At 34.0% G+C, this 15,039-nt stretch overlaps 1 protein-coding gene across 7 annotated transcripts in view; it reads right to left on the reverse strand.

Moving 5' to 3' along the window:
- Positions 1-15,039, reverse strand: part of GALNT13 (polypeptide N-acetylgalactosaminyltransferase 13) — a 655,101-nt gene that overhangs the window by 377,909 nt on the left and 262,153 nt on the right. For all 7 annotated transcript variants that reach the window (XM_061437749.1, XM_061437740.1, XM_061437723.1 and 4 more), the window contains one exon: positions 6,407-6,575. In XM_061437749.1, coding sequence (XP_061293733.1) covers positions 6,407-6,575 — 169 coding nt within the window. The remainder of the gene's footprint in view (positions 1-6,406; positions 6,576-15,039) is intronic.

The raw sequence follows: 15,039 nt of genomic DNA on the forward strand, positions 1-15,039 counted from the left end.
TCACCTCATACCAGTGAAAATGGTCACCATAAAAAAATCTACAAACAATAAACACCTGAAAGGGTGTAGAGAAAATGGAACCCTCTAGCACTGTCAGTGGGAATGTAAATTGATACAGTCACTATGCAAAACAGTATGGAGCTTCCTTAGAATACTAAAGATAGATTTACTACATGATCCAGTAATCCCTCTACTGGGCAGGTGACCTGAAAAAAGATAAACAAACAAAAACAAACACATGGACCTAATGTTCATTGCAGCACTGTTTATAATAGCCAGGTCATGGAAGCAACCTAAATGTCCATCACAGATGAATGGATAAAGAAGATGTGGTACTTACAATGGAATATTACTTGGCCATAAAAAAGGAATGAAACTGGGTCATTTGTAGAGATGTGGATGGGCCTAGAGTCTTGTCATACAGAGTAAAGTAAGTCAGAAAGAGAAAAACAAATATCATATGTTAATACACACATGTGGAATCTATAAAACGGTACAAATGAACCTGTTTGCAAGGCAGAAATAGAGACACAGACATACAGAACAAATGGATGAACACTAATGGGGAAAAGGGACGCTGGGATGAATTGGGAGATTGGTATTGTCATACATATACTGACATATATACACTATGTATAAAACAGATAACTAATGAGAACCTGATGTAGAGCACAGGGAACTCTACTTAATGCTCTGTGGTGACCTAAATGGGAAGGAAATCCATAAAAGAGAGAACATATGTATACACAGAGTTGATTCATTTTGCTGTATAGCAGAAACTGACACAACATTGTAAAGCAACTATACACAATAAAAAAATAAATAAAATAATCCCAACTCAATTTAATCCAATTTAGGGGATAGACTGGAAGACACAGTTTTCAGGTCCTAAAGGAGAGTTGGATGAAGTCACCAACCCTTGGGCATCAGAACGGTCAGATTTAGTTTTCCTTTTTGCAAATGAAAAGGAAGGGAACACCTTTGGATTACTCACCCAAAACACAGACCTCAATCACCAACTTATAAAGTATTAAAGCTAGCAACAAGACCATGGACACTAGGATACTGCCTTGCCTTAATGCCGTACAGACTACTGTCCATTCGGTTAAGGCCACCAAGAAAATGTTTGTGTGATCCGTTTAAACATTTTTGTATCTGATACAGTAGAAGCTCTCTTGAATCCTCTCCTGAATGCATTCATCTTACCTTCTATGAAGCCCTTTTCTTAACTGCCCTTCACAGAACTCTTTTCTGTTATAATAACCTTAACCTGGCTACTCTTTTCCCCCTCCATCACCCACAAGGCTCCTCATGACTGCTTAACACTGGTGCACCACCTCCTGTCCCCTCATAATGATCTACAGTAAATTCCATTGGATAATGTTGACTTTTCAAGGTTCACCAATGGTTTTTATTTTAAAGATGACGATGGCAAATAGTGTGCTGAGTATGCTGTCATAATTTGTTTTGATGTTGCTGAGGCAGCATCTTTAATTTGTGGCTACTTCAGCTCAACAGGATGAACTACATGCTCTTAACATGAGCTTGAACCTAAGCCAAGGACAAAACTGCCAATACTTATACTAACAGTAGAAACTCTTTTGAAGTAGCTCACAACTTTGGAAGGTTGTGGAAGCAACATGGCCTCCTTATTTCCAGTGGAAATAAAATTTATAATGGACCTGATGGTCAGGAATTATTGCATGTAAACATCTTACCTGCCACTTTAGTGATTATTAACAGTTTGGTATATTCTAAACTTAAATTTCTTGAAGCTAAGAGGAATGATCTTGCTGATACTTCTGCAAGGAATGTTGTCCTTAAAAGGACCAACAGTAAGCAAGCATCTGTCATGGTTCAAAAGGTATTTCCAAATTATCCAAATTATAATTTAGTAAAACTGGTTAGAGAGTCCAGCAACTGGCCTCCGAAAAGCAAAAAATAAGTTTGGAAATGCACCAACTATTGGTTTGATAAAAAGAGAAAGCTCTAGTTTGGACCAATAAGAACCCAGTCCTACCTGAGACTCTAACATACCCACTCCTCACCACTGTACGTGCATTAAACCACTGGTCTACTGACCAAAAAAGTTTCATGAATCAATATGGTAGGGAAACATTAACAAGACCACAAGCAGTGCCTACCTCACTGTCCCACTTGTCCAAGTACAAGCCAGGGAAGTCTATTTCTACTACTCTAAGGTATTCAAATACCTACTGCTCTCTGGTATTTTGCAAATGGTCTATATGAGGTTTGGCAACTGGACTTCATACAATTTCCTCTAATAGATATAAATGTTTCAGTCACAGTCTATATGTTTCCACACTGGACTGAAATGTTCTCCTGTAGACTGGTTACTGTCTTTTCTGTGACTAAAGTTAGGAAAGATGATTCCTTCCTAGTAGAACTCTTCTTGAATTTCATGGTATTTGAGTAATCTATTTTATTGGCTAGGTACTTTGACAAGTCTTTGCTGTTTGGCTGGTTTTATGACATTCACACTGGTGTGGATTGTTGCACCAATTTTCTGGTTCAGATGAGTAATCTAATTCCATCATTAAGACTCAACTGACAAAATTTGTAGAGGCCCTCCGAATATCTTGTCCAAAAGCACTGTGTTGGTTCTTCTATATCCCAAATTCACCACTTTTCATTTGCAAAAGGAAAACTAAATCCCATTGAGCTGAAGTAGCCACAGATTAAAGATGCTGCCTCAGCACCATCAAAACAAACGATGATAGCATACTCAGCACAGTATTTGCCATCGTCACCTTTTGAGATAGTGAAAGGATGCTCAATGCATTTGACTTCTGCTTCTTTAGAGTCACAACTGCTAAAAGCAGAGATACTCCAATATTTCAAAGGTCTATTTGTTTCTATTAAAAATCATTATTAAAAAACTAAAAATAGAACTACACTATGACCCAGAAATCCAACTACTGGGCATACACCCTGAGAAAATCATAATTTAAAAAGACACATGAACCCCAGTGTTCATTGCAGCACCATTTATAATAGCCAGTACACGGAAGCAACCTAAATGTCCATCAAAGGGGGAATGAATAAATAAGATGTGGTACATATACACAATGGGCTATAACTCAGCCATAAAAAGAACAACATTATACATCATTTGTAGAGATGTGCATGAACCTAGAATCTGTCACACTGTGTGAAGTCAGGAAAACACATATCATACATTAATGCACGTGTGTACAATCAAGAAAAACTGTACAGATGAACTTAATTTGCAGGGCAGCAATAGGGATGCCTTTTCATACTGTTCATGAGGTTCTCAAGGCAAGAATACTGAAGTGGTTTGCCATTCCGTTCTCCAATGGACCACGTTTTGTCACATTTTGATGCTTTTGAACTGTGGTGTTGGAGAAGACTCTTGAGAGTCCCTTGGACTGCAAGGAGATCAAACCAGTCAGTCCTAAAGGAAATCAGTCTTGAATGTTCATTGGAAGGACTGAGGCTGAAGCTGAAGCTCCAATACTTTGGCCACCTGATGCAAAGAATCTGGCTTTCTGACTCACTGGAAAAGACCCTGATGCTGGGAAAGATTGAAGGCAGGAGGAGAAGGGGACAACAGAGGATGAAATGGTTGGATGGCATCACTGACTCGATGGACATGAGTTTGAGCAAGCTCCAGGAGTTGGTGATGGACAGGGAAGCTGGTGTGCTGCAGTCCATTGGGTCACAAAAAAGTCGGACACAACTGAGCAACTGAATTGAATAGAGATGCAGACATAGAGAATGGATGTGTGAATGTACGTGGGAAGATGAAGTGGGAGACCAGGATTGAAGTTAGGATTGACTCCTGACTTCCTCTTTCAGTCTATAAAAGTGTTCTTCTCTTGCTATGTGGGGACTTGCCTGTGGCTTGCCAGGGTAGCTGACACTGAATTGCAATTCTCTGTTGATCCTAAATAAACCCATCTTTGCTGGAGAAATATCTGGCAGTCTATTTGTTTCAGGCCAACACTGACTATATCTTCAAATATTTGTAGACAGATATTAAGGTCAAACACAACATTAAACTTTTTGGACAATTTTCTGAATTCAGTCAAGCTAGTTTAAAGATATATTCTAGTAAAATAGTCTGAGATATTTTAATGAATCCACTGTTTGGCAGTTCAAACCCTTTCTAAATAAATATCAACTCAATTTTTCACTAAAATAAAGATCTTTGTAAATTATAAATTGCATTTTTAATATCTTGGTATATCAATCATCACTGAAACTAGCTTAATGTGTCATATGTCTTGAGATATAACTGTTCAAAAACTGAACTGTAATACCAAAACTGGAAAATGGTTTTCTACATCAAATGAGTATTAACAGCTTTTTACATTTTTAAAAATGTTTGGATAGCTGACTCATAGTGTGTTTCTAAAAAGTAGTTATTCCCAGGCAGTCACAAAATTGAGTCATTCAAAATGACTTGCAAATGTTCCCAGTGAACTTCATATACACTTTATGATTTGCCTAGGAATTGTGGATAGTATTTATTTTTACTTTACTAATTGCATACACTGTGATGTCACAAAAATAAAACATAAAATGATTTACTTCACTACTATTATTTGCAAAACTTGAAAATTCAAGCAAAAATATCTATAGTAGGTATGGCATCTTTTACAGGTTTTATACCGAGCAATTTGAATCAAACAGTTGTTTTAAATGAAGAATTGTTCCACAGACTGTATATAAGTTTAAGATTTAATTCTTCTAGTACTTATTATGCTAAGTGAAAGTGAAAGTGAAGTCGCTCAGTTGTGTCTGACTCTTAGCGACCCCATGAACTGCAGCCTACCAGGCTCTTCCATCCATGGGATTTTCCAGGCAAGAGTACTGGAGTGGGCCTTTGCCTTCACTAAGTAATTCTTAAAAGAAGTAAAAACCACTGGCCACAAATATTTTAAATGGATGCTCAGTAATGATTTTTTAAGTGAGAGTTCTGTATTAAAATAGTTCTTACCATAATCATTCCAGATCTGATATGTAATTTATACTTATATATTATATTTAATCTTTAAATTGATTTAAAAAAAATTGAAATAGTGTGTACATGGTTTTACTGAATACATGGTTTTAAGTATCACATTTACCAATTTTATCAAAATAAAACAAGGTAATAAATGCAAAATTAAAACATGAACTCAGCATATAAAATACTCAAAATTATTTAAAAGTATATGCTCATTGTATATCTTTAAAAATTCAAATATATCTAGACATATACAAATACATTACAAATATGGACAGAACTACCTGTAAAAATCCTCTGGAATGCACAAATGTTAAATTTGACATTTTAGCAATTTGCTAGGAATCCAAAACATCCATAATAAGTAGTTATTTGTGGTTTGCTGAGAGAGACATTTCAAAAGCATACAAGGGTATACAAAACCAGTTACTAATACTTGGCTATCAAATGAATCTTCTGAAAACCTAGGCTAGTGTATCAGTAAGACTTGGGTTACTTTATTTTGATCTTACTTGAAATAATTCAGAAAGGGAAAAAAATTCATACTTAGTAAATATATTAATGTCACCATAGCCCTAATGTAACATAACTCATTAAATGTAGCAAAATATGCATTAATTATGATTTTATTGTATATAGACAAAGTCATTACATGCCTAAAGAACAATTTCTTTATAAACAGAAGTGTGTTCTGGAGGATATTTGTAAACTTGGAGATTTTCTTTTCTAAGTGCCAATAGCTTACTTTGTTAGGACTATATATAAGGATGACAATACTGTCACTAAATATGATTTTTACTACATCCATTTAAAATATGTTCAACTACATAAAGCATGGCTTACAGTTAATCACATAAGTGTTGGAATCTTCAGCATAATTTTCATACAGTATTATTTCTAAATGAGTATATATCCTCCATGGCTGATAACTGAGCATTCTAATTATAAATAATATCATAAAGTGCTGAAGAATCCTCAATAAATCATTTTAAAGTGTCAATAATCACACAGGCAATAGGTTATTTTTATGCTGAAATAGCAAAACATATATTTTTTAAAAGCAAATGTAAGAGCTTTCTACATAGACAAGAAAACAATTTATCACAGATCACATTTGCTCTGTTTTTGGCAAGATAAAGCAAAACAAAATAAAAAGATATTTAATGAAGGCAAAAAAGTCCTGTTCGGTTGTATATTCTGCAATGCCATTGCAAGTAAGATATTTTGCTCTCCCAGAGAAGGACACAGTTCATATCTCTTACCACATGCACACACAGTTAATTCCTGCGGTGGCATAGGTATTCAGAACCATATAGCTCTAGATTCAAATAATCTGAGTTAACTGAACTTTCAAGATATTCTAAACTTTGGAGATTGCTAGTATATTAGATTATACAACAAATGTAAACTCACCCTTCTAATCTTACATCCGGCAGACTTCTGTTAAGGGCAATCAAATCACTGGCCATAAGGTTAAACTGATTGATTTTAAACAGTTCTTTCATTTTCTCCTGGTCATCTTTAGGAATCAGCACAGCCTTTCCCATTTCTCCTGGCCCTTCTTGGTTTCTTGAAATAACAGCTGTAAGACACACACAGGTACACATATACATACAAACATACAGATAATGAACTGAATATACAAACTTGTGTTGGATCAGATTCTAAAGTGTTTTATTTATAAACTGGCCTAATAATACAATTGTCAAGTCTCTATTGCTACTTACAAGCCATACACTAAAGAAACAACTTATTTTAATTCATTAACTCAATGCTGCATATTGTCCTTCAAATCTATCACATATTATATAATCTAACTAATCATTAAGATTTAATAAATAAGCAACACAAAATACCAAAACTTCATACTTCTCTTTCATGTTTTTTTAATACATTTATTAGAGAGGATGAAGTTGAACTCTGGGCATATTACGTTGTGCAAAATAATGAAAGAGAAATTTTGAATATATACCAAGATTAGTTTATTTTCACATCCACTTAAAATTTTTGTTATTTCAAATATCTATTGCCATTATATCTTTATGAAAGCAAGTAAGGTTGAGAATGTTTTATCCCCATCAGCCTTTTATTCCTTTGTCAAATCATTTTCAAATAAGTAGAAAGAACTTTCATAGCAGTGACATATAATTTTAAATGTCAAGTTGGATTTGGAGGCTATGTGTTTCATAACTGGAATTTCACAGAAGTATTCTGGGCTGGAGTGTTTTTATTAAGACCTTAAGGATCTACACACAGGCTAATGTTCTTGCATTTCCTCCAAGTTATCACCACACTAATGTCCCTTCTAGCTATAAAATACATGACTCAGTGTGTGTATGTATAGGCCTGTGCATACATATATCTGTATGTATGTTAACATATAATAAGAAGACGAGATTCTAGTTAACCTAATCTACCCTTGATTTACTTTTCACAATGATATTAAACCAGGTACTGTGAAGAAATGTAGCTGTGGTTCTGACTCTTCCATCCTTTTGCTATATTATAGCAAATATATTATATATACATAATATATAACATTTTCTATATTATTTTATATTAGTGTAATTAAATTTTATATAAAATTAAAATATTTTAAAATGTTAATTTTATATAATAATTTAAATTTGCATTTTTATCTATAAAATATTATTATATTTTGCTATATTACAATATAATCTTACTGAGTTTAATTTCCATATATTTTAAAAGGCAAAGATTTGGTCCCAGATTACTTTAAAATATATTTTAAATTGAAATACCATGTGATCCAACAGTTCCACTCCTGGCTATTTATCCTGAAAAAACTAAAATACCAATTTGAAATGATTCATGCACCCCTATGTTCTAGCAGTGCTATTTATATGAGCCAAAGGACAGAAGCAACCCAAGTACTCATCTATACATGACTGGATTAAGAAGATGTGCATACATATATATAGCTAAACCATAAAAAGAATGAAATATTGCCTTTGCTAAATTACAGATAGACCTAGAAAATACTATGCTTAATGAAATAAGACAGACAAAGATGAATACCATATGATATTAATCACATCTTGGATCTAAAAAATAATACAATTGTTCAGTTCAGTTGCTCAATCGTGTCCAACTCTTTGCAACACCATGAATCGCTGCATGCCAGGCCTCCCTGTCCATCACCAACTCCCGGACTTCACCCAGACTCATGGCCATCGAATCAGTGATGCCATCCAGCCATCTTATCCTCTGTCGTCCCCTTCTCCTCCTGCCCCCAATCCCTCCCAGCATCAGAGTCTTTTCCAATGAGTCAACTCTTCTCATGAGGTGGCCAAAGTACTGGAGTTTCAGCTTTAGCATCATTCCTTCCAAAGAACACCCAGGGTTGATCTCCTTCAGAATGGACTGGTTGGATCTCCTTGCAGTCCAAGGGACTCTCAAGAGTCTTCTCCAACACCACAGTTCAAAAGCATCAATTCTTCGGTGCTCAGCTTTCTTCACAGTCCAACTCTCACATCCATACATGACCACTGGAAAAACCATAGCCTTGACTAGATGGACCTTTGTTGGCAAAGTAATGTCTCTGCTTTTCAATATGCTATCTAGGTTGGTCATAATTTGTACATGCAAAACAGAAACATATTCATAGACATAGAAAATAAATTTAGGGTTACTAAAAAGGTAACAGAGGAGGAGAGGAACAAGTTAGGATTATGGGATTAACAAACTACTATGCAGTTGACTCATTGGAAAAGACCCTGATGCTGGTAGGGATTGGGGGCAGGAGGAGAAGGGGATAACAGAGGATGAGATGGCTGGATGGCATCACCGGCTCGATGGACATGAATTTGAATAAACTCCGGGAGTTGGTGATGGACAGGGAGGCCTGGTGTGCTGCGATTCATGGGGTCGCAAAGAGTCGGACACGACTGAGAGACTGAACTGAACTGATGCATAAAACAGGTAAGCAACAATGACTACTGTAGAGTATAGGACATTATACCCAATGTGATAATAACCTAAGATGGACTATAATCTGCAAAAAAAAAAAACCAAAAACTGAATCCCTATGCTGGACAGCTAAAATTAACACAATATTGTAAATCAATTATATTTTAATAAAAAGAAATTAAAGAATACAAAGTATGTGGAAATAATCCATAAATTATAGCATTTTATAAAATGTTATAAAATAATGAAATACAGTGAAAACTAGGGTAGAACACAACAAGGAGAATTTTTTCTGATTTGACCGTAGTTATAAAACATCAAGACTAATATTACTGGTGCTAATATACAATACATTTTCAAGTCAATTACTTTCTGTGAAAGGTTACTCTGACTTTGTAATGCCATGAGCCAAACTATAAAAGAGATTAGGCACTCTGGGGAACTTCAGGTATGGGTATCAGGAAGGTGATTAGCCTGTAAATCCTCTTATATGTAGAAAAATGGTAAGGACTGGGAAATTTTAAAGTGAAAAAGATATCTGTATGCAACTTCAAACTATTAAACAAATTACCTTATAGCTAATGAAGACTCCATTCACTTTAACAAGCAAAAGTAGATATGAAGACAGGAATTTTATGAAAAAGTATATCACGTTCAATTAAAATTGTAACTGCAATATGTTTCCTCAGGAGTTAGTAAGTTTATTGTCGCTAAAATCATATGGAGTTGTTGGAGCTGGCTTTGGGTGAAGTTGTGTTGCTGATTAGACTGTGGACTTAGATAGGTCTCCAAGTACTTTTCATTTCTCTGATTTACTTTTTTAAGTTTTGATTGCATAGAAATTATTAGGAATTTCTATAGTTTCCTTAGGAATCTAATTCTGAAGCAAAGGATTTAATCAGGCTATATGATACCACCCATTGATAACAGATATTTTATGTATATGTCTGTATCTGTATCTATAACTATATGTATCTATAAGAAGATAGATTCTCAATCTAGTTTGGTAGAGATAGATAAATAGATATTTTACATATTCTGGTCTATAACTTTAAATGTCAGAAAATATAGGGTCAATGTTTTTTTTCTGGAAAAAAGGATGTTTGATTTTTATTACATTAAAGAGTTGAAAGAATTTGAGATTTAAAAAATTATAATTTTTAGAAGTTAAGGAAGTAATTCATTTACCATTCATAGGTCTTTAAAATGTCCTCTATAAATTCCAACAAAAATATATTACATTGCAGAAAATAGCATCAATGCAATGCTACCAAGACTACGAAACAGATAGGATTGACTTCTAGTCTATGTAGAAAATCATGGAGCTCAACTACATCATTGTGGAGCATGAAGATCAAGTTACAGCACATAGAAGTACTTGTTTTTTGTAATATATTCAAAGCTGTAACCATGTCCTTGCTAAGTATTAGGAAAATTATAGTTTTGTCAGTGACAGAGTAAGTGTATAATCTTGCAGTGCTATCAATAAAAATAAAATCGTCACAAACAGGATCCTTATTCCTATAACTAGTTTGCAAGCACATATTAACATTCTCCTTAATTACTCTCAGCTTCTTAGTGAAATGTAGATGACAACTTAATGTGTATCAGGTTAAGTGTCTCCTCCCCAAAGTTAAATATATTTTTCTATAATAGCCTCTAATGAATGCATATTTGACATTTTACAATTTTTTTTTTAATGCATGAGCAGACTTATTGGTGTTTTTCACCTTGCTCAAGAAAAAAATGCTAAGTGATTATACTGTGGAAGAAGCCTTTTTCTTTTCCTGCTCTTACCTGGCAGAATACATCTTTCTAGAATAAACAGGTTTTTTTTTTCTTCTTCAAATAATATAAACAAAAAATAGAAAAGACTGTGCAATTTAGTATGAGGTATCTCCATTACCTTTAAATAACAACCTCAATTTTTTTTCTCACCTGTTTATTTTTCTCCCCTACATAGTTTAAAGAAAAAAAAAATATTCACCCACACACTCACCAAATACCATGCTCCTCCACAGTCAAAACGAAAAACAAAAAGAACTGTCACTGAAGTATTGGTGTTACTTTTCAAGTCTTGGTAGGCAAATATAATAGAGAAGGCAACTAAATCTACATTATATCTTGACTTCACTTAAATATGATTGGAAATAGCCCAATTCCAAACCTGGTTTGGACTGTATAAACAGATTAATATACTATGTTGTCATGTCCTAGCTATTGTAAATAGTGCTGCTATGAAAACTGGGGTACATGTGTCTTTTTCAATTATTATTTTCACAGAGTAAATGCCCAGTAGTGAGACTGGTGGGTGATATGGTAGTTTTTGTCCTAGTTTTTTAAGTAACCTCCATACTGTTCTCCATAGTAGCTGTTACCAATTTACATTCCCACCAACAGTGCAAGAGGGATGGGGTCGAGGCGGGAGGTTCAGGAAGGAAGGGACATGTATGTACTTAAGGCTGATTCATCTTGTTGAATAGCAGAAGTCAACACAATATTGTAAAGCAATTATCCTCCAATTAAATTTTTTTAAGTACTATGCTAGAAGTTATATCCTTTCTAATTATAAGATTAAATCACTTAAATGATAACTTGACCCAAAATGACACTACAAAACTGGTTGAAATATAAAAGCAGAATCATTATATATGCACATATATATATAACATATTTTTCATTTTCTTCAACATAGTGCATACTGTATAGATTAAATTTGATTTATTTTATCATAGAATTTGCATTGATAAAAATGATAAACCCCAAAATATAAATCAACCAACTGATCAGTCTACCAAAAGGAACATATTAACTGCAATATTTGCTTATGTACATTGCATTATGAACACTTTTTCAGTTGAAGAAATTTCCAATTAACAACAAGCACTGTCTATTTGAAAAGAATAAAAAGAGATTCTTGTATTTAGGGGGAAAAGAAAAAACTTGAGTAAAAAAATTTAGGTCATTTTTAAACTTATTATGTTAAAGAACATAGTAACATATGATGCATACTGGTAAAAGCATGACATTGGACCAAAATCTAAATGTCATCCTGAATAGCATACTTTCCAACAAATTTTTTCAAATTGTATTTCCATCTGCAGATCTACTCAGTTGTTAATTTCTGTATACACTCCAGCTCTTCTCTAGTTTTTATCAGTTTGAAATAGTCAGCTGAAATAAATGTAGTATCTTGACTTTTAATTTCTCTCATCTTTGAATATTCATACTTCATTGCTAATAAATCATTTCCTTAAGACAATACTTTTCATCTTGTCAATCATAAATGTGTTTGTAGCAGAGTCAGAAGATGAGGAATCACGCTAGCACTGGGGACACTGTCTCACTATCCAAACCATTTTGCCTTCCATTCAGTGTTATCTGGCCCATGCTCTTTTGTCAAGCCACAGATACTGAGTTTATCAAGGATAATTCTTGTTAAAATAAAGGAACTCAGTGTATCTTTGCTTTGGCCCATTTCTCTTGTGTGTTAGTTGCTCAGTTATGTCCGACTTTTTGTGATCCCATGGATTGTAGCCGGCCAGGTTTCTATGCCCATGGAGTTCTCTAGGCAGGAATACTGGAATGGTTTTCAATTTCCTCCTCCAGGGGATCTTCCTGACCCAGGGATCAAACCCAATTCTTCTGAATTGCAGGAGGATTCTTTACAGTCTGAGCTACCAGGAAAGCCATAATAGACTTCAAATATCAATATAATAGTATCAATATTATAATACATAGCTTAATATATATATATATATTTTTTTATTTAATGTGGAAATAGTAATTCATTTATTACACCTTTGGAAAAATCCATGCATTTCTAAAAATCTGATTCATCTGCCAATATTTTTTTTTTAATTTTTACCTTGGCCATATGTGGTGTTCTGGTTTTTTCCAATTAAATTTCAGTAACTAGATTTTTATGCAGTAAAAATGTTGCAAATAGCAAGCTTAAATGGGGTCAAGTCCAGCAGATATTAGCTACTATCCAACAGGATAGTGCCTCTTGTTAGATATTAATAAGATAGCATTTTCCACCAGCTAAGTGAGAGATCAGGCTTCCCTGGTGGCTCAGTGGTAAAAGAATCTGCCTGCTAATGCAGGAGACATGGATTCTATCCTGGGGTTAAGATTTCCTGGAGAAGGAAATGGCAACTCACTCCAGTATTCTTGCCTGGGGAATACCACGGACAGAGAACTCTGGTGTATAAAACTATCCATGTGGTACTGAAAAATGTAAAATCTCTACTTCATATCTACTTTTGTATTAAAAATTAGTCCTCACTACCATTTAATATTTAGGTTGAGAATATTATATTTATGCATTATAAATAAATTTAGATACATTAACACAAGTTCAGAAATTCCTACTGATAGTGGTACACAATTAAAATGTGCAAAGAATATGGCCTGAAGAGTGTTTCATTAGATCACAAATTAGATCCTAAGCAGACTGTTAAGGAAACCATTTAAATAAAGCAGAGTATGCAACTAATCTATTTCAAATCCCAATTGTAACTTTTAATAAAAAGAGCAGTTTGTTTAACTATTACAAATGGTTCTAGATAGTAACTTAATACAAAGCATGACTGCTTAAATATATGCAGCTATTAGTCTTATAATCATGCATCTGTCTTTCTTATCCATAATTCTTCTTCTATTAAATATTTGAATGTTGACATTCAAACAACTAAGATCATGGCATCCAGTCCCATCGCTTCATGGCAAATAGATGTGAAAAAAAGTGGAAGCACTGACAGATTTTATTTTCTTGGGCTCCAAAATCACTGAGGACAGTGATTGTAGCCACGAAATTAAAAGACGCTTGATCCTTTGAAGAAAATCTATGACAAACCTACACAGTGTGTATTAAAAAGCAGAGATACCACTTTGCTGACAAAGATCTGTATAATCAAAGTTATGGTTTTTACGGTAGTCATGTACAGATGTGAGAACAGCACCATAAAGAAGGCTCAGTGGCAAAGAATTGATGGTTTTGAACTGTGGTGTTGGAGAAGACTCTTGAGAGTCCCTTGGACAGCAAGGAGATCCAACCAGTCAATCCTAAAGGAAATCAGTCCTGAATATTCATTGGAAGGATTGATGCTGAAGTCTCAATACTTTGACCACTTGATGTGAAGAACTGACTCAGTGGATAAGACCCTGATGCTGAGAAAGATTGAAGACAGGAGGAGAAGGGAGTGACAGAGGATAAGATGATTAGATAGCATTGCCAACTCAGTGGACATGATTTGAGCAAGCTCCAGGAGATAGTTAAAGACAGGAAATTCTGGGGTGCTGCAGTCCATGAGATTGAAAAGAATCATACATAACTGAGCAACTACAAATAAAATATTTAAATAACTTTAGTGTTGTATAAATGGAATTTATATGCCAATGCTTATATGTACTATAGTAGATACCCATATCATTCATTTGTGTAATATCCTGTAAAAGACAATCAAACATAGCTTATAAACTATTTCTCTGAATTCTTGTATAAGAATACATTCTAAGGAAATAAAGATATGTACAAAGTTTTACTGGCATAGATGATTAAAGTAATATCTTGTGTTTTTACATGCTGGAGAAAATGTACAAATTCTCTCTCTCCATATAGATAGACTGTGTTAAATACTGTGTGTACTACATATAGACTATGCTAAATAATATATATATTTAAATACAAAATACACTGTTATAGTCACATTCAGAAAACAAAAGGTAATTAAAATTATGCTATAGAACACTTAATAATGTAAAAGATATTCATATTATACTTAAGAAAGGGGTCATGAAATAATGTTACAAAATAAGCCAATTTCTATATAAAAAAAACTATGTGACATATAAACATATGTCAAGGGAGACTAACAGTAGTTCATTAGAAGACCTTTTACATTTTTTCTTTAGTATCATCTTTATTTTTAAATCAGTTCAACTGTACCTAATAAGGTGATTGCAGCCATGCATTAACCAAAACTCTGGTTTCAGTGATGATTGATATAACATGGCTTTTACAGTGACAGATACTGAAATTGTTAGTAGATATTAGGGCATGAAAAAGAAGGGATCAGTGTTGAGTGGAGTTTCTGAAGGGAGGAAAGCTACTT

This window comes from Bos javanicus, chromosome 2 (genome assembly GCF_032452875.1).
Source record: "Bos javanicus breed banteng chromosome 2, ARS-OSU_banteng_1.0, whole genome shotgun sequence".
Lineage (NCBI taxonomy): Eukaryota > Metazoa > Chordata > Mammalia > Artiodactyla > Bovidae > Bos > Bos javanicus.